This window comes from Heterocephalus glaber, unplaced genomic scaffold (assembly GCF_053883595.1).
Source record: "Heterocephalus glaber isolate CG9 unplaced genomic scaffold, H.glaber_assembly_v1.0 deba00001454, whole genome shotgun sequence".
Classification (NCBI taxonomy): Eukaryota; Metazoa; Chordata; class Mammalia; order Rodentia; family Bathyergidae; genus Heterocephalus; species Heterocephalus glaber.
Window position 1 is genome coordinate 13,728,205 of NW_028258303.1, and position 21,800 is coordinate 13,750,004.

General features: G+C 35.1%; 1 protein-coding gene across 9 annotated transcripts in view; it reads right to left on the reverse strand.

Annotated features, from left to right (window-relative positions):
- Window positions 1-21,800, reverse strand: part of Cnot6l (CCR4-NOT transcription complex subunit 6 like) — a 127,735-nt gene that overhangs the window by 14,746 nt on the left and 91,189 nt on the right. For all 9 annotated transcript variants that reach the window (XM_013073355.3, XM_087215875.1, XM_087215877.1 and 6 more), the window contains 2 exons: window positions 19,871-20,025; window positions 1,342-1,493 (listed from right to left, as the gene is read on the reverse strand). In XM_013073355.3, the coding sequence (XP_012928809.1) occupies window positions 1,342-1,493; window positions 19,871-20,025 (307 nt within the window). The remainder of the gene's footprint in view (window positions 1-1,341; window positions 1,494-19,870; window positions 20,026-21,800) is intronic.

A 21,800-nucleotide genomic window follows, 5' to 3' on the forward strand; every position in this document is an offset into this window, starting at 1 on the left:
GCTCCATAAGCATGAGGACCTGAGTTCAATCCCCAGTACCAAAAAAAAAAACAAAAAAACGTGTTTCTATTGAAATAGAAACACTAGAGAAAAAGACCTAATTTTCTAAGCTTACTGTTTTGGTAAAGTTTCCTTCTAACATTACTGACATAATTATCTTCAATTTTGACAAAACAACTAATTGAAGTAATCTATTATATGTGACAGGAATCATTTTTAAAACAATCTGATCATAAGATAAATACTTGCAGCCAAAATCTTGTAAGCTGTTTTCCTAGAGGTTTTAAAGTGTCACTTACGGCTGTAGATTATTTGCTAAATGAAGTGTTAAAAATTTGTCCCATCAAAGGAGCCATAATCACTTTCTATACTACCAAATTCCCCTCCCAGGAGTACAAGAGATACATAGTTCACAAAGAAGTATCTACTATATAATTTAGAATTACTCTTCTGCAAATCAAAGGAGAGTAACATTCCAAAATAAACTCAGTTTTTGTAATACCAGAACAAAAAGTGCTAAAAGAAGAATGGGATTGTAAAGGACATAAGAACAGAATAAAAATGGAAAGGCTAAAAAAAGAAGACAATTCAAAATCTCATACCAAAGACTGATTGTCTCTGTTAATAGATAAGAGGAAGAATGCCAGGAAAGAGGTTTGACATATATGCATGGCCTGAACAATTCAAACCAATACTCCACACAAAAAGTGCAAGGATGAAAAAAGCCTTGATGTGGCCTCACCTCCATGCTCTGGCTAAAATTATACTAGTAAATAATGAAATGCTCAAAGGCAGGCAATAGAAAAGGTTAAAAAAAGGGGGGGGGTCTGGATAATGCAAAGTGCGTAATGAGTTTCTGATTCTGAAGGAAGCTATAAATAATGTACAAAGTTGAAGAAATATGCTATGTAGATAAAAGATCCTTTTACCATGACAATGACTGAGTTATAACAAAGAAATTAAAAGGAAACATGTCAAGTATTTAGCTTTAAAGACAAAGGTTCACACTCAAGCTAAAAATATAGTTCAAAAGAGGAGCAGTCATTGTAATTTCTAAATTCAGCTTAACCAAAATATTCCCTTTCAAAGAAACTTTTATATTAATGGCATATTAAAAAGATTTTACATCAGCTAGCTGATAAGTAAAAAGGACTGGCAGAAATGCATCTCAAATTGCAAAAAACATGCTTTTTGCAATTAGTGCTTTGAGGGGGGCATCTCATTTAACTTTCCTCAAAAGAAAGTAACTTTGCAATAAATAAGATTCTCTTCACTTGTTTTGACATAAGAAAACCTGGGATGGTACTTATTTTTGGTAAGAATATTTTAAATTGCACTCACCTGCTCCAAATAGTTCTTTGTGGACCTCTAATACCACAGCAACACCAATGTTATCTTTTGTCATCACTCTGTTGAGCATAGCTTCAGATCCATCTGAATTAGCCATTGCCACCTGGTTAAATTCTACTGTATGCTTCTGCACCAATGTAAATCTGAAAGATACAATGTATTATTTATGATAATGTAGGCACTTGGACTATCATGCTAAAAGTAAGTGAAGAGGGCACAATATACAAACACCATTCATCATCTCCTTGGTCATTTTCTAGCTAGAAGTAGCCATGTGAGAGTTCTGGTCAATGAAACATAAGTCTGGTTTCTATAAAAAAAAAACATTCCCAAAGGCCTAGCAAAGATGGCATATGATACTCCCCCTACCTTTTTACATCTTTGCCCCTTCCAGCTTGTGCCTAGAGGAACAATAACCATCTATGACCACGAAGCAGCTGAAACAGTTCTGGACTGCCCATTTCTACACTTTCTCCCATCTGCATAAACTAATGTTCAGATTTTCTAGTATTTCTTTCCTTTGTAACAAATTAAAGTTGGAGGACTTAGTAGAATTAGTCTAGTGCCAACATTTTATAGCAGTGTGAACATGAACAAGCCATTTAACCTCTTTTACCTGGATTTTATTAATTTTGTGAAATAATTATAAAGAGCCAAACCCTGCTAAATAAACTACCTTCCACTGGGTGTTAAATCTTTGCTCTCATTCACAGTGCCCCTACCTTCTTCCTAGCTTTGAAAACAGAACTATACATCCCTTCAAAAATACTGTTTAAAAGCTTAACTATGCTGCAGAATGTTGTGCTAGATGAAACAACACTCCTCTTCCTGCTCCAATTCTGAACATCTATCTCCAATGTGTTTAGAAGCGTAAAGGTCCCAGTTATACCTATTTCTAATCCAGAGTACTTATAGCGAATGTAGTTTCTACTCCCTACTTGAAAGAAGTAGAGAAAGAACAAAGAACTACCAGGTAAAGAATAGGATTAAGAGTCTTCTATATAAAAGAAATGAAAAATTGTGAGACAGCAAACAAGTTTGTACATGTATGGTTTAGAGAAGAAAGGAAGGGGTAAAAAATGCTGGAGATGCCTGCTCCACAAGAGCAAGGACCCGAGTTCGATCCCCGGTACCAAAAAAAAAAAAATGCTGGAGGTGAGAAGAATAAAAGTTCTAAGCAAGGACATGATATTATTTGACTTAGATTTTTAAAGATCACACTAGCTACTCTGTGGAGAATAGATTACAAGGGCCAAAATAAGAATTAAAGAGATCAAGCAGAAAGTTTTTGAGGATGTTTGGATGAGATGATTAAATAAAAAGTGAGCAGATTTAAAATACATAACAGACAGGACTGACTACCCTCCATATCAGACATCTTCACATATGTTTAAGCAATGAAATTCTTTCAATTTCCAGTGAGATTCTCATATATAAAATGACCAAAACACTGTTAGAATAAATTAATCAAAGAAAATAACCTCTTTTGATGAACATAAAAACCTGAAGGTTTAGACAATACAGTCTTGTATCAGTTTCCGATGGTATAGATGATAATTATAGTCATGTATCAGTCTCAGTATCCAAATTATTTCTATATTTTATTTTGGTTAGAAAGTACTAAAACTCCAGATTCACAAAGACACACACACATAAATAGTAAATAATTGGTCTTGCACAAAGAAAACCTAAACAAGCAGGCAGAAATATGTTTCAGAGAACTGCACCAAAACAAGTCAACTAAACAGCACATTAGGAACAAGTCACTCATTTCCAAAATGATAAAATGTGGTACTTTATTTGAAATACATGAGTGAACATTTTAAAATTACACTTCAATTATTTGAATCTGACTTTCATGATGTCTTCTAAATATTCATAGATCTTCTAAAGCTTATTTATAAGAAACTAGATTTCTGCAAGAGCATCTAAAAATCCTGCTCAATAGTAATATTTTTTAGCACTGGAACAATTTTACTTCTATCCAAGTTAGGTCACACTTTTTCTGGAGTAAGCAACAGAATAGAACTCAATATTACAAAGGTCATCCCTAATTAAAAATTACTTCCCTATATCTTTCTTCTACTTCCTCCATTAAACATATTTAGATATTTCTTTAAAAGAATATAGAATAAATCTAATTTCTCTTCCATGTGACACCCCTTTAAATATATGTCAATAATGTCAATGCACTCCTACTAGAAAGCCTTCTCCAGAAAAAGACCGATTTGTTACATGGTATTTGGGTTAAGACAGCTGTTTACTTGAACAGAAATTTACTTAAAGGTACAGCCTATAGTTTGGATATGGTTTGATCCTCAAGAGTTGATGTGTAAGAGGCTTGGTCACCAGTACAGTGATGTGAGAGCTGCTAGAACCTTTAAGAGGTGGAGCCTAGGGGGAAGTCACTGGAGAGATAACTCTCGAAGAGAACTGAACATTTTTGCATGTATTTATTGGTCATTTGTACTTCTTCATTTGGGAACCCTGGTACGTTCTCGTAAAAAGGGTTGTCATAAAAAAGCAAGGCAGGCCCCTCTCCAGTCTCTCCTGGTTTCCTGTCTCACTACATAATTTCTTTCTCCTATAGGCACTTCTGACATGATGCTATCCACCCTGACGGCTTCACGAGAGTCATGATGATGCCAGGGCTATGTTTGTAACACTGTAAGCTATGTAAACATCTTTTCTTTATAAAATATCCAGCCTGAGGTTTTTTGTTACAGTAATGAAAAACAGACTAATGCAGTGCACTACCTAGAACTAGGCATAAATGAACTACCAATGTATCATTTTTTTACTGTATTTTTGTTAAAAACTTAATTATAAGCCAAACAGAAACCTAAAAATATGCACCTAAAAATTTTTACTCTTTTTACTCTTAAACCAGTTCCCCTTAGTCTTGCATTTATAAACATTTTTTAAAGTGAGAAAAAAGCTATTAAATATTTGTTGTAGAGATCTGGGAACAAGGGAAAATATTTAAAAATTAAAGTCACTTAAAACTTAACTCTATTAACAAGTCAATATAGTTCCTTGGCTTTTTTTTAGAAGGGGCAGCATTGGATTTATTTATTTTTATCTTTATCAAGTTAATAATCATAAACACAGATTAATGGCCAGACTAAGAGACCAAAAAAATATATAAAACAATTGTAGTAAATGAAGGTTCACTTTTAGATATATTAGCCATGCTGGGTTTCAGTAGCTTTTTTCCCCATATTTTCTTGTCTTTTATTTTGCACTTTATTTATATATTGGGTTTTTCATATGACAGAAACCATGTGAAATTTAAGCTTTTGTGTCTGATTCATTTTATTTAACATTATCTTAAGTTATACCCATTTTCCTACAAATGACTCAAATTTATCCATCTTATGGCGGAGTAGCACTCCACTGTGTATAAATACCACTTTTATCAATTCATCTGTTGAGGGACATATATGCGGTGACCAAGATTTAACTAGTATGAATTGTGCTGCAGTAAACATGGGCATGGATGTATCACTGTAGTATGGTGTCTTCAACTCTTTCAGGAAGATACCTAGAAAGGAAATAGCCCAGTCAAATGGAATTTCCAGTTTTAGTTTTATGAGGAATTGTCACACTGATTTTCATAGTGATTATACCAGTTTACCCTCCTACCAACAATGAAGAAGTGTACCTTTTTCTTCCCTGCAGCCTCAGCAGCATTTATTGATTGCTTGAAGACAGCCATTCTTCCTGGAGGTGGAATCTCAGTGTTGTTTAAATTTGTATTTCTCAAATGACCAGCACTGTTGAACATTTTTGCATGTATTTATTGGTCATTTGTACTTCATTTGGGAAGTATCTATTTCAGATGCCCATTTTTTGAGTGGGTCTTTAAATCTGGGGAGGGGTCTAATTATTTTGGGTTCTTTACATATTCTATTTGAGAAGTAGCTAGCAAAAATTTTTTCCCATTCAGTAGGTTTTCTCTCTTCATTCTGTTAGTAGTATCCTTCACTGTGCAGAAGCTTTCTGATATGATCTCATTTGTGGATTCTTGGTATTATTTCTTGTGCAAACAGTTTTGTTCAGAAAGCCTTTGCCTATACCTTTGTCTTCAAGAGTTTTATTTTTATCTTCCAGCACATTGTTTCTGTTTTAATATTTAGATCTTTGATTCGTTTTTATTTTAGTGCAGAGAGATATGGGTCCAGATTTAATCTTTGGTATATGGACATGGACACATTTTCCCAGCACCATTTGTTAAAGAGGTTATCCTTCCTCCAGCAAAAGTATTTGATCCCTCTGTCAAAGATAAAGTATGCCTAGAGTTGCTTCTGCATCCTCTCTTCTGTCCGACTAATCCACAAGTCTGTTTTGGTTTTTGTAGGATTTTGTTTTTTGTTTTTGCTAATACCATGCTGTTTTTATCACTGTGGCTTTGTAGTATAACTTAAGCCCAGGGCTGTGATGCTCCCTGTCTTGTTCTTGTTGCCCAGGATTGCTTTAGCTATTCTAAGTCTCTTCTGGTTCCATATGAATTTTAGAATAGTTTTCTCTAGTTCTGTGAAGCATGCTATTAGTATTTTGAGACTGTGCTAAAACTGTGTAATAGTTGTGGAAGTATGACCATTTTCACTATATTGGTTCTGTCTATCCAGGAACAAGGATATCTTTCCACTGTCCAATAGTCTCTTGCATTCCTTTTTTTCAGAGTACTGTGGTTTTCATTGCAGAGGTCTTTCACTTTGTTGGTTAGGTTAATTCCTAAGTATTTCATTTTTATTGATGCTATTGTGAAGGTTATTGTTTCCTTAGTTTCTCTCTCACTGAGTTTATTGGTGTACAGAAATGCTACTGATTTTTGAGTGCTGACTTTGTATCTTGCTATACTACTGAATTTGGTTATTAATTCTAGAAGTCTTTTGGTGGAGTTTTTGGGATCTTGTATGTAGAGGATATCACTGTAAATGATATTTTAACTTCTTCCTTTCCTATCTATATCCCTTTTATTTCTTTCTCTTACCTAATTACTCTGGCTGTTTTTGAGAACTATATTGAGCAGGAGGGATGATAGTGGACATCTCTGATTTGTTCCTGAAGGGAAAGCCTTCAGCTTGTCTCCTTTAATATACTGGCCATTGACTGTCATAAGTGGATGTTATCAGATTAAGACTTTTTATACCTTTTTAAACCGGGTTTTTGTCATAAATGGATGTTGGATTTTGTCAAATGTTTCTTCTGGGTCTATTGAGAAGATCATGTGGGTTTTTTTCCCTAGCTTCTATTTATGTGATGCATTACATTTATTGATTTGTGTATGTTGAACAATTCTTACATCCCTGAAGTGAATCCAACTTGTAATAATGTTTGATCTTTTTGATGATTTGTTGCATTGTTTGCCTGTATCTTACTGAGGATAATTTTGCACCTATGTTCATTAAAGAGATTGGCTTGTAGTTCTCTTTTTTTTGTTGGGTCTTTTTCTGGTTTGGAATCAAGGTAATGCTTATTTCCAGGAATGACTTTAGAAGTACTGCTTCTCTTTCGATTTCATTGAAGAGTTTGACAAGTACTGGCATTAGATTGTCTCTAAAGATTTTGTAGAATTAGACAGTGAATCCATTGGGGTCTGGGTTTTTCTCAGTTGATAGGTTTTTGTTTTGTTTTGTTTTTTACTTCTTCAATTTCACTGACTGCACAGTATATCTCCATGGGTAAATTTAGGACTAAGTAAAAATCCTGAATAATCCAATATCACACTCTCCATCAATCCTTCAAGGAATGTTAGTTGTTGCCCACTCAAAGTCACATGATATGTAAGAACACATATATGATTGCAAGTCAAAGATAAAAAGGGATTTTGGGCACCCTGTGATTTAACTCTCATAGACCAAATTAGCTCCTAAGTTTCCTGTGGATCAGCTGAGACTGTAATACAACTGAGACCTGCAATACAACTCCACTTCGTTCAATGTCCAATTCTGATTCTTCTGTATGTTCCCCACAAATGTTGATGCCCTGAACACCAAAGTATCTCACAGAGTCTATTTTTCTGGTAAGCCCAACAAGCATTACTATTCCCATTACAAAGCTGAGGAAAACTGAGCCTGGGTAAATCCAAAAGATAAGACAGTTCATCCATCTCCAAAATCCTAGAACTTATCCTATACTTATAGATTACCCATACTAACTGCCTAATCACACTTCTAGAGACTCTTTAATATTATGAAGTATAACTCTTCATTTCAAGATCTACCTATGTAAGGAAGTTTATTGACTCTTATGGCTTACCTATCTCACCAATCTCTTTCTCACCTGGTCTTAGTGTTTATACTTTGAAGATAATGCTACTCAAGATGATGAAAGCAAAGTAAAAATTGTATAGCACTGGTTTTTTTGTATATCCTTTTATTGGTACATTTTAGGTGTACAGTATAATGACATTCATCATTGGAGATATGCACCTTCACATACTCTCTTGGTTATTTTTTCCCCCTTCCCCTGCCCTCCCTTCAACCCCTTCATCCCTCCCTATTTACTAAGACTTTGTTTCCATCTTCTCATTAATTTCATTCCCTTCTTTCCTTTCCCCTACCCCTCCCACTTCACGTTCCCCTTTGCCCCATTTCTTCCTATTTCACGTTATCTATTATACCTCTTAGTCCTTATTTACACTTTCAGTTCCTCACACCAGAGAAACTACTTGGTATTTACATGTGTCCTGTTTATTTCACTTAAAAGTATAGCCTCAATGTGCATCCATTTAGCAATAAATGTCTCTAATTTCTCATTTTTTATGGCTTAGTACACCATTTTATTTCAAAAACCACATTTTCTTTATCCAGTCACCAGTTCATGGGCAATTGGGTTGTTTCCAAGTTTTAGCTATTACAAACTGTGCTGCTATGAATATGGGTGCACATATATCACTGTGGTATGATTCTTTTAATTCTTTTGGGAAAATACCGAGCAGGGGAATAGCTGGGTCAAATGGAACTTCCAGTCCTAGTTTTTGAGGTATCTTCATGCTGATTTCCACAGTGGTTGCACCAGTGTACACTCCCACCAACAGGGGAGCAGGGTTCCTCTTTCCCCACAGCCCTGCCAACATTTGTAATTGGTTGATTTCATTATAGCAGCCATTCTTTCTGGAGTGAGGTGGAATCTCAGCATTGTCTTCATTTGCATCTCTTGAACGATGTGAACATTTGAGTGATGTTGAACATTTTTTCATATGTTTATTTGCCATGTCTATTTCTTTGTGCGAGATGTCTGTTCATTTCAGGTGCCCATTTTTGGATTGGGTTTTTAATTTTGGGATGTCTGATTTTTTTAAGTTCTTTATAGATTCGAGATAGTACACCTTTGTGTGAGGGACCGCTGGTGAAAATGTTTTCCCACATTGTGGGTTGTCTCCACACTGCTGCGCAGAAGCTTTTTAGTAAGAAGAGACCCCCACTTGTTGATTGTTTGTGCTAGTTCACGGGCAACTGAGGTTTTGCTCATAAAATCTTTTCCTACACCAATGTCTTCAAGAGTTCTACCTAACCTTTGTTCCAGCCAATTCAGCATTTCTGTTTTTATATTTAGATCTTTAATCCATTTCGATTTTAGTTTAGTACATGGTGAGAGATATAGGTCTAGTTTTGATCTTTGGCAAGTTGAACACCAATTTCTCCAGCACCATTTATTAAAGAGGCTATCTTTCCTCCAGTGAGGGTGTTTGGCTCCTTTGTCAAAAAAGATGAGGTGGCTGAGTATGTCTAGAGTTGTTTCTGCATCTTCTAATCTGTTCCACTGGTCTTCAGGTCTGTTTCTTTGCCAGTACCATGCTGATTTTATCACAGTAGCTTTGTAGTATAGTTGCAAGTTGGGGGTTGTAATACCCCCTGCCATGTCTCTGTTACCTAGAATTGCTTTTGCTATTCTGGGTCTCTTCTTGTTCCAAATGAATTTTTGGATTGTTTTCTCAAGATCTATGAAGTATGCTGCTAGGATTTCAATTGAGATTGCATTGAATCTATATAGCAATTTTGGAAGTATAGCCATTTTCACTATGTTGATCCTTCCTACCCAGGAGCAAGGGATGTCCTTCCATTTTCTGATTATCTCTTTCAATATCTTTTTTCAAAGTGCTATGGTTTTCAGAGAAGAGGTCTTTGATTTCTTTTGTTAGGTTGATTCCTAGGTATTTCAGTTTTTTGGATGCTATTGTGAAAGGAATTATTTGCCCTATTTCTCTCTCAGTGAGTCTGTTTGTGTAGAAGAAAGCTATTAATTTTTGTGTGTTGACCCTGTATCCAGCTACTTTACTGAACTTAGTTATTAAGTCTAGAAAATTTTTGGTGGAGTTCTTGGGGTCTTCTATATAGAGTATCTTGTCATCTGCAAATAATGACAATTTGGCTTCTTCATTTCCCATCTTTATTCCTTTAATTTTTTTCTCTTGTCTAATTGCTGTGGCTAATGTTTCCAAAACTACATTGAACAGTAGTGGTGATAGTGGATATCCTTGTCTTGTTCCTGATTTTAGTGTGAAGGATTTCAGTTTTTGAACATTTAGTATGATATTGGCTGTTGGTTTTTCATATGGCTTTTATCAGATTGAGGTAGAGACCACCTAGTCTGATTTTTTGTAGGGTTTTTATCATAAATGCATGTTGGATTTTGTCAAATGCTTTTTCTGCATCTATTGAGATGATCATATGGGTTTTGTCCCTGGCTCTATTGATATAGTGTATTACATTGATTGATTTTCTTATGTTGAACTATCCCTGCATCCCTGGGATGAATCCTACATGGTCAGGGTGTATGACCTTCTTGATGATCTTCTGCATTCTATTCGCCAGTATCTTATTAAGGATTTTTGCATCTATGTTCATTAGTGAAACTGGCCTATAGTTCTCTTTTTCGGTTGGGTCTTTCTCTGCTTTGGGGATCTAGGTGATGTTTGCTTCCAGGAATGATTTCGGGAATACTGCTTCCCTTTCAATTTCGTTGAAAGAGTTTAAACAGTAGTGGCAGTAGTTCCTCTCTAAATGTCTTGTAGAATTAAGCAATGAAGCCAGCAGGACCCGGGCTTTTCTTAGCTGGTAAGTTTTTAATTACATTTTCAATTTCATTGATACTGGGTTGTTTAGAATTTTTAGGTCTTCATTCAACTTTGTTAATTCGTACATGTCTAGGAATCTGTCCATTTCTTCTGTGTTTTCCTTATTATCTTATTGGCATATAGGTTCTGGAAGTAGGTATTGATGATTCTCTGGATTTCTGCTGGGTCTGTTGTAATTTCACCCTTTTCATTCCTAATTGCATGAATTTGGGCCCTTTCTTTCCTTTTTCTGATAAGGTTGGCTAAGGGTTTGTCTATTTTGTTTATTCTTTCGAAGTACCAACTCTTGGCTTCATTGATTTTTTTGTAGTTTTCTTTGTCTCCATTGCATTGATTTCTGCCCTGATTTTTATAATTTCCTCCCTTGTATGAGCTTTGGGTTTGTCCTGCTCTTCTTTTTCTAGAATCTTGAAGTTCAGCATCAGGTTGTTTAATTGGGCTCGTTCTGTTTTCCTCATATGAGTATTCACTGCTATGAATTTCCCTCAAAAGAATGCTTTCATTGTGTCCCATAGATTCCAATACAATGTACTGTCATTGTCATTTAATTGAAGGAACTGTCTGATTTCTTCTTTAATTTCCTCTGTGACCCATTGGTTATTCAGAAGTGTGTTGTTCAATTTCCATGTGTTTATGAAGTTTTTGCAGTTTCTTTTGCTGTTGATCTCCAATTTCATCGCACAATAGTCTGATAATATACAGGGGATAACCTCAATTCCTTTGCACTTACCTAAATATGTTCTATGAGCGAGTACGTGGTTTATTTTGGAGAATGACCCATGTGCAGTTGAAAGGAATGTGTATTCTGATTTTGTGGGGTGAAACACTCTGTAAACATGTTAAGTTCATATGTTCAAGAGTTTGAGTTCTAGTATTTCATTACTTATTTTTAGTCTAGTTGATCTATCTCTTTGTGACAGTGGGGTGTTGAGGTCCCCCACTACAATTGTATTAGTGCAAATATGACTTTTCATGTCCGTTAGTATTTATGTAGTTGGGTGCACTAGTGTTTGGTGCATATATCTTTATTGACTGTCTTCTCTTCCTCTTGGATTGTTCCCTTTACAAGGATATAGTGTCCTTCTCTGTCTCTCTTAATCAATGTGTTTCATTTTGAACTGTGTTTCTTGCATGCTGCATATTGTTGGATCTTGCTTCTTGACCCATTCTGCCAGTCTATTTCTTTTGATTGGTGAGTTGAGACCATTAACATTGATGGTTATAACTGATATGTACTGAGTTGTCATTGTCATGACTTCTTTTTGTTTGATCCTCCCCATTTGCTTTTAATTTCTTGTTGTGCCTGGTGAATTCATTCTGCTGGGCTTCCTGGGGTTGTGATCCTCATTGTCTTTTCCTAGGATTTTGTCTAAAATTTTTTGCAGTGCTGGTTTGGTATTCATGAAGTCCCTAAGGTGCTCTTTGTCATGAAAGTATCTCATTTCACCATCAATTTTGAAAGATAGTTTGGCAAGGTACACCAATCTGGGTTGGAAGTTGTTTTCCTTTAGGGCTTGAAACACATCACTCCAAGCTCTTCTTGCGTTGAGGGTTTGCACTGAGAAGTCTGCTGTGATTCTGATGGGCTTTCCTTTGTATATGATTTGTTTCTTTTCTCTACCTACTTGTAGAATTTTGGTCTTCTGTTGAGTTTCTGGAATCTTAACAAGTATGTGCCTATGTGTAGAATTTTTTTGATCAAGGCTAGTTGGAGTCCTATATGCCTCGCTTATCTGTATGTCAAATTCTTTTCCCCTGCTTGGGAAGTTTTCTGCCATCACTTCTGTGAACAGTTTTTTTATGTCATCTGCACTCTCTCCTGTTTCATCATTGAGTCCAATCAGCCTTGTTATTTTTCTTTGCATTATCTAGCAGCTGCTGGATTGATTTCTCGTGGTTCCTTAAAATTTTAAAGAAATTTTTTTCCTGGTCACTAATTGCAATCTTATCTTCTATATCTGAAATTCTGTCTTCACATTGGCTCATTCTGCTGCATAGACTTTCAATGGAGTTTTTATTCTCCTGGAAATCTGTTTGCATCTGTTTTACGGATTCAATTTGTTTCCTACGTTGGCATTCCATCATGTTCCTCAGCTCCTCTATGTTTCTATCAGTATCCTCTCTAGATTTATTAATCATGTCTTGTACTATGGGCACAATCTTTGCTGTTATGTGAGAAATTATTTCTGATTTCATTTTTTCCATATCCTCTTTTGTTGCCAATTCAGGGAGTCCAGGTGGTTGAGTATCAGAGTGCTCCATCTCGTTTCCCTTTGGGGTTGCTATAGGTGATCTGGAAGTCTGGTTCGGAGGCTTGTTTAACCTGTTTTCTCATTTTGACGTGTGTGGGGGGGTGGTTCCTGGCACCCATGTGGCTCAGCTCCTCTGTGCTGGGAGCCATGGCACGGTGACCTGGAAGTCTCCTCTGGGCTGGGAATTGTGGCACACTGACCTGGAAGTCTCCTCTGGGCTGGGAGTTGTGGCACACCAACCTGGAAGTCTCCTCTGGGTTGAGAGCCGTGGCACACCGACCCAGAGACCTTCTCTGTGCTGGGAGCTACAGCACACCTACCCGGAAGCCTCTTCTATGCTGGGAGCCATGGCACGCCAACCTGGAAGTCTCCTCTGGGCTGGGAGCCATGCCACATCGATCTGGAAGTCTCCTCTTGGCTGGGAGCCATGGCACGCCAACCCAGAAGCCTCCTCTACACTGGGAACCGCAGCATGCCTATCCGGAAGCCTCCTCCTGCCTGGGAGCCATGGTGTGCCAACCTGGAAGTCTCCTCTAGTCTGGGAGCCGTGGCATGCCAACCCGGAATTCTCCTCTGGGCTGGAAGCCGTGGCACACCGACCCGGAGGCCTCCTCTGTGCTGGGAGGTGTGGCACGCCTACCCGGAACCCTCCTCTATGCTGGGAGCTGCAGCACGCCTACCTGGAAGCCTCCTCCTGCCTGGGAGCCATGGCGCACTGACCTGGAAGACTCCTCTTGGCTGGGAGGCATGGCACGCCAACCTGGAAGTCTCCTCTGTGCTGGGAGCCACGGCACACCTACCCAGAAGCCTCCTCTATGCTGGGAGCCGTGGCACGCCTCTAGCTCTGTTTTCTTTGGGGGGGGGCGGCTTATAACTGACAATGGACAGTTCTTTTATATTGACTGACTTCTGAAAGTGGTAACAGGGACATAGGTTACCAAAGTATAGAGCTTATTTGGTGAATCTTCATCCTCATTACATCTTCTGGATAACCACCTATGGATATATCAGACATTTCTTGCCCCTCTGGCTCGGACAGTTTTATTGAGCCTGGTATTAAGGTACACACTTGGGAGTCCTCATCTCCTTTAGGGAAAACATCCTAATTATTCTGAGTGCCAAAGGAACATGCTTTTTAAAGCCCACTGCATGGATGTACTTATGAATGCTGATAATGCACTCCCAGGTTACTCAGCTGATGGTAGAAGGACTCTTGTTCTTACCACTCTTCTTTACGGGATCCACTCTTCTAGGCCCAGCTTGGAAAAGAATACCTCTGTTTATTCATGTTCAATGAGTAATTATACAATACACAGAGGGTCTATCCCTTCCTTATTATTTACAAAACATAATGTTACTTAAAATACCCTCCTCATTGGCAGTCTTCCTTGGCATGTCCATCAAGTCCCTTTCTTTCTTAATTTTCTTGACAATGATTATAGCTTCTTAAAACTTTTTAAAATATAATTTTATTTTTTAAAAATTTTTTAAAAAATGAATCCTAAATATGATTATTGGGCTTATTAGATGCTTCCAAATGTCTTTTCCCCTGATACAATTTATTACTATATTGCCATACTTTTCACTTTTAAGTTTCCAGTCCTCTTGAGTTACTTTCAGTGTCTTTGGTTTCATAAAATCCAAAAAAATAAAACTAGCTTTCCTGAACAGGGCACATACATCATTATTACACTCCCTTTCATGATTCTCACAAATTGTAAAGGGGATAAAGTCATACTCTCTCAAGTCTTATCACTTCAGCTTCACCAAGAGTCAAAGCACCAAAAAGATAGTTGAGAACTAACGAATCAACAAGAGTTATTTTATTCTGGTCAGAAATAAGAATATAGATATGTTTATTGAACCTAAAGGATTTCTTAGGAATTCTGTTCTTTTTTTTAAAAAAAAAAAGATATCCAGTGCAGTGGCACACACCTGTAATTCCAGCACTCTAGGAGGCTGAGGCAAGAGGATCGCAACATTGAGCCCAGCCTGGGCAACTTAGCGAGACCTTGTCTCAAATATTAACAAATAAATAAAAGAGGTTGGGGATATAGCTCAGCACAAGGAAACTGGAGGGTGGGGGATTCAGCATTGATGCTGATAGTTATACTTTTGTACAATTTACCTTGTTTCACTTTATCTTATACAGTATGTATTTATAATTCATTTTGTAATGGAGTAAAAATTACACACATTCAATCTATACTACATTAACAATATTACTTACCTTCTTTTCCTGCACCCAACCAAATATATTCTACTGTTCCTACTTGTGTCTCACAGAAACATTCCAAAATATGCGTATCTTCCCTAATCCTTTCTATATTTCTTTTGAATAAGACATATTGGTTTATAGTTACTTTTTAGTCATTAATTGATACCACCAAAGTCTTGTCAATATGCAAAATCTTGTCTTTTGCTACTTAGAATTCATTTATTATTCATATTCTGTGGCTCATATGGAGATGCAATAAGCACTATTCCTGATGCTATTTGATTTCATGGTAACAATTCTTCATAGTCACTTTTCTGAAAAATCTAAACAAAAGTTCATATGGGTCTAAGAAGGCATATATATAATGAAGACTGACATGACGACGAAAGAAAGAAAAAAACTTCTTACATGACTTGGAAAGATATTAGGTTGAGTGTTTCATGTATAGGAAGAACACAAAACAAGTCTTCCAACAAAGGAATTAACTCAATTTCTTACCAACTTGTGGTGTGATGGATTGTCATGTGACACACTAATGCTAAGCAAAGGACAGTTTATGCCAATTATGAGCAACTAAACAAATCAATAGTTCTTAAGTAATATTCCAACCCCAAATTCATTTACAAGCAAAAAGGTACAATGCAATACATAGTCAACAAAAAGATAACTATGATCACTCCAAAGTTAATACATACCTTCCTTTTCTGGATCAATCTTAAAACCAAAAGTTTTTAGTCTATATTTAGTATATAGTACTATAAAAATATTCTTATATCACTTAAATAATCATGAAAGTGCCAAAAAATAACTAGAAAAGGCAAACTTAAGAGACAAAGGTAAACAAGGAAGAAAAATGTATAAGCACCATCTATATTATTTTATCATTTCTGCCAATAAGAAACCTCCAACTTACAGGAAACAGTTATTGTTATCTGTATTTGAAGGGTAAGGAAACAAAGCCATAATTTTATGTTCTATCTTGAATTAATGAAAAGTTAACAGATGAAGCCAGAAATGAAAATCTCTTTTACAAAAATCACACAAATAAGTTCAAAATGCAACCACCACCTATGACAAAGGAAATAAGAGAGACCAATGAGATAGGAATAACACAGTAGTGTTTTGAAAAGATAATATACCATTTTGGAATGATACTATAACCTTTGAAAGCCCTCTTCCCAAGCGCAAAACCACCTGTAACAATATAAGAAAAAGCAAAGACTCGGTCTTTCCTAGTACCTGAAACTAGAAGCAGGTTAGAAAACGAAGTTATACAGCAAGGACTAAGTGTCATGACAACCTGAGTTTCCAATCCTATGATGAGAGGCTGCTTCCTGAAAGTGTCATAGACACACTGTTATAAACTGCTGCTCTCGTCTTTTCCTTTCTCTTTCATTTAAAATAAAGCAAGATCAGATGGTCAGAACTGCTAACCTCAGGAACAGCAGGTAATTCTAGTAACTATACTCATCTCCATTTTTTCCTGTTCTAGACTTCAAGTTATGTCCCTGTCTCCAAAACTCCATTTCTACTAACAATTCAATGTATAGAACAGTGGTGGCAAATCTATGGCATACATGCTGCGGTAGGCTGTTTGTATCATGAAAAGCTATAAAAGGTTCACCATCACTGCTATTGAACAAAACATGGCAAAAAGAAATTAAATTCTGAGTCTAAAAAAAAACTGTCTATAAACTCAGTTTCTATTCACACACATTATACAATATTCAAAATGCTTCGGATTACAGATAATATTTGAAATAAAAGAAAGCAAAAGCTAATTTCTCGTATTTTATCAATCAAAATTATATTTTCTTCAATCTCTATGCATGTAACTACCTCCCAGAAATGGTGTTTACAATAATGACCAAAAATACTGCTAAATCTTGAGATACCTACTGAATTCCCCCAAATTAAATTAAATTAAATTAGATGGGTTAGGGTATAGCTCAATGTAAAACATGTGTTTAGCATGTACAAGACCCTAGGTTTGATTTTCAGCGTAAAAAAAAAAACTGAAGTAGAATATTTTATTACATTCTAATTCTCTGAATACTGGTAATCTGCACTTGCCTTGACTAAGCAATACCGTATCCTTTCATCATGATGGATAAGTATTTTGCTAAACATTACAGTAATTATAGTTTCTATTTGTTACTCTATACTATTTTCCATGCACAATTAAATGATCATCCATGAAGATTAGAAATTATCTGATACTCTGATTTGAGAATGCGTGTTTCAAAATGCTTGCAGAGTCAAAGCACTCCTTTACAGCTCTCTTTTGACTGTTAGTTTTGTAAACAACATTAAAAAATGATCTTACATTGGATGTGGTATGCACATCATTAATCTCAGCACTGGGGAGGCTGGTATAGGATGACTACCATGAGTTCCAGGCCAGTCTGGGCTACATTTTAAGTTCAAGGCTAGCATGAACTACATAGTGAGACCCTGTCTAAAACACCACCAAAGATCTTACATGGTAAGAATATACAAATGAAGAAATAGATCTAGTAAGAGTAAGTGACTCATACATAGCTAGATAAATAGGAGAAACATCTGACTCTAATCTGAAGAAAGAATGAAGGCAGATAATGCACTTTGTGTTAAATTCGGAATAGTTTTGTAATGGACAGTTAGCAAATATGACAAGGGTAAATCAGGACAAAGAATGATTTTATTCTATATAGGAGATAGTCCTGCCATTCCAGGAAAGAAGTTTAGAAGAGGTACAATGAAATAATGTATCACACTCAAAATCTTCATCTGTTGTGGAGTCCATGGAACTACTTAGGAAAAAACAGTTGAGGAAGGAAAGAAAAACAGAATATACATCTAAATATTTTCTGTGTATTTGTTTCTGAAACAGTTCACAGTATTTTTAATAATTCAAGACTCAATTTGTAAATACCCAGTCTCTAAAGTTTCCCAGAGAACAACTATAATTATGTTTTCAAAACCTTAACCCATCTCTATAAACTATCAAGGAATTTTATATCTTTCCTCTCAAACCTGTGAGGAGAATGATAAAAATCTATATTGTCTTGAAAGAAATAATGGAAAATAGAAAATGAGCTTGGTATTAGATGTCTCAATGTTACCAGTTATTTTTAAAATTATATTTCAAAGATAATTGTTTATGAACAAAGGTAGCAAATGTCAAATTCATGGCAAACTTTCTAAATGAGGTAACCTTATAAAAACTACAATATTATATATACCAATAGCCCACAATAAATGTAATTATTATGTATTGTAAGCATATACTAATAAAAAAATGTTTAAATAGTTAAGAAAAGTAGTAGTAGAATACTGGAAGCTAAAATGCCTAAATATTTCACTTATTATAACAGTTATGTAAAAGCATAGACAAGGAAATCAGACCACTGTGTAACCTTGAGGAAGTTACTGTATCTGTCTGTTCCTTGGTTTTCTCATCTACAAATAGCCAGGAGTGGTGGTGTACAACTGTAATACCAGCTACTCAGAAAGCTGAGGCAAGAAGACTACAAGTTCAAGGTCAGTTTGGACAACCTAGCAAGACCCTGTCTTAAGATAAAAATAAAAAGGGTTGGGGATGTAGCTCAGTGGTACAGTACTTACAAAAGTACTTTCAAAAGGTAGAGGTGCGGGAATGATATTTGATTGCCTTCCTTCTACAGATTGCTTTAAAAATTACAATCCATATAAATAATCAGAAAAGGCCTGACATGTAAACATTATGGGAAAATAGCAATTCTTATTCTAAAATTCATAATAAATTACAGAATTCAGTATAATCTGACCTCAAATACTACAGGATTTGGACTAAATATTAACCAAAATGAGATTATTGCTACTAAAAATCATGGAAATTAAGTATAAATAATGGAATAAATATCTTTCAAATTCACTGAATTTGTTTACTTAAAATAGCCATGCTGTTAAGATGTCTGATCAACAAAAATACTAATGACTTTATTATAAGCAAGGAAATATTGAAAAACAGCCACAAGTGTGTATATGCCTTCCTATAAGTAGGTTCCCTAATTTTATCAATTCCAAATTATTAACCATGAGGTTTCAACCTCTGACTTTACACATTTTAGTTATTGCCCTTCTAAAGCAATCCTTTAAGTTCCCACTTCCCTAAGTGCCTCTCTTGTGTCCTCCTTTACCTATACCTATGCATATCTTTCTTACAGGCACGCCATATTATATTGTAATTGTTCTACATGCCTATCTTTTCCTACTGGATTTGAGCTTTCTGTGAGATAAGGAACTAAATTTTCTCTTCATGTCTATCATGCCTAGCACAAGGCTTGTCAAAAAAAAAAAATGCTCAGGGCCGGGGATTTAGCTCAGTGGTTTCGCCACCTGCAGCACAAGTGCAAGGACCCAAGTTCGATCCCCGGTACCAAAAAAAAAAAAAAAAAAAGTGAAAAAACAAATGCTCAGTAAATATTACGTGAATAAATGATTTTTTAAATGTATGAAATGTTAATTAAAAATGATGAAAATGTTAATAAAATTAATGTTTCTGAAAAAGGTCAACTATTAAGGAAAAAAGAAGAGAAAAACCACAGATAGATACCCAAATAACTTACTGCTAATCTTAAAAGGTACTACTTTTATTTTATACAGACACTAATATTTTATATGTGAAAATATATTTGGAAGATTCTAAAACCATATTCAAGTCAACAATTCCTACCATTAAGTGCAATCTTCCAATAAAAGCATAAATAATACAATATACATCTTTACTTCTAAAATAGCCTAGGAAATAAAACATTCACAAGTTTTCTATAGTAACTGCTTCATAACTTTTTGTTTATGAAAATGTATTTTTTCATTTTTTTTGCAGTCCTGGGGATCAAACCCAGGGCCTTATGTATATAAGGCAAACATTCTACCTGTGAGCCCTCAAAGACAATTTTAAACGTGTGATAATTAAGTTTACACTATTGTACTTTAACTCACTTTTCTGTTTTGAAGAATATTGCACAACCATCCACATGTTTTCTTTCCTGCTCAGACATGATTTTGGCACGTGACTTTGGAGAAAAAAATCCATCATATCCACGCTCCTTCAATGCTGGCAGAAAGAGAGTGAAGTATTGCTCTGTTTCCACTTCCTAAGATGAAAGAAAAGTTGTTATCTACATAACAGAAGTAAACACAGATTAAGACATAAAAATATTCAGCGTTATGAGTGTGATTAAGTTGAAACAATTCATGTAAAAGATATTATCTATCTTACCTTATTGCTAGCAGCTGCCAATGGCAGCTTTTAAAACATGAAAGAGCCAGAAAAAGTAACATGATTTTCTCATGTTCACTCAGCTAGGAGTGGAATTACATTCCAGGTCTCTTGGCTCCTGATGTAGAGTTCACTCCAATAGATTTCACTTCCTCAAGACTAGTAATTCAAGTAAGTTGAGCATACAATAGGTTAAGGTAGTAGGGGATAGTAAATTTCACATATAAAGAAGTAATTTTTAAAAATAATTTTTTTCTGTATCATAGTTCATATGAATGATACCCAAAAGTGAGAAACATAAAATCAACAACAAAAAATCTAAGGAATTAAGCTCCTGGATACCAATCAACAAAGGCCTCTCTTAAGTCAGTAAGTTAGACTTTTTATACTTTGACTTAATAAATATTTTTAACAAATCTTTCCAAATGAAATAAATATGAAGATAATAATTTATGTATAAAGATGCTCTTAACCACATGATTTTATAACAGCATAAACCTATAAACAACTAAATGTCCAACTGTAGGGAAAAAGCCAAATCAATATATATTAATATAATTGGTTTTGAAGAATTTTAGTAACATGGAAAATGCATTAAGTGCAGTAAACACACACACAAAATCCCAATAATGTGCTCTCAATTTTATTTTAAAAATATGTCTGTAAACAAGTATGTAAGTGCATAGAAAAATGTGTAGAAGAAAATATTCCCAAGTTTTAAAAATAGCAACTATTTTTAGGACATGGAAATAGGTATTTTCCTCAATAATGTTTTAAGTTTCTTCAAAATTTTCAACTTTTCTAGACTGAACAATTTATAATATAGTATTACTTATGTAATAGAATTTTTTTAAATTACAATTTATCCTTAAAATAATACTTAGAAGAATATGGAGCTGTTATTACTATAATAAATCAAACTGTAAAGTAACTACTAATTTTATGTGTTTCTTCCCCCTAATTCTGTGACAGTTTGTGTCTATCAAAAAAATATTTAATTTTTGGAAGATTTTTATATTTTGTTATTTTCTAGGCAACATAACTTATCAAGGTACCCTATTAGCAAATAAATATTTAAAAGTAATAATATTTCTTCTCAGGATATGCTGAAAAGAATGTGTGAAATAACAGAAGATTTTTTAAACCCCTTTAAGAAATAGTAAGTGAGGTAATGGATGTGTTAACTGGCCTGATTTGATCATTCTACAAAGTACACATGCATTGAAATATAACACTACATACCATATATACAATTATTATTTTTCCATTAAGATTTCCTTAGGCACTTAATATGCTTTGAAAGTCACTAGGAATAAATTATTTAAAACTATCATAAATCTTTTTGGTTAATCATTATTGGCCAAATATTAAAGTGATAAAACACATTTCATAAAATTTTTATTTCCTCTTCAGTTAAGTTCATTATTACAAAGTGTTATTACTGTGATATCACCAATTCCAGGTTATGTAACTTCTACTACCCAGCCCTTTAAGAGACCCTTCATTAGTGGTTTGCCCCCTGGGAGACCTGAGCCCTTAACTGCTCTTTAAAGGAAGCAATACTGTTATTTTCATTATTTTGAAAAGTCCAACATATATTATAAATCTCCCTAAAATAAAACTGCACGAATTAACCAAGGGAAAAAAAGA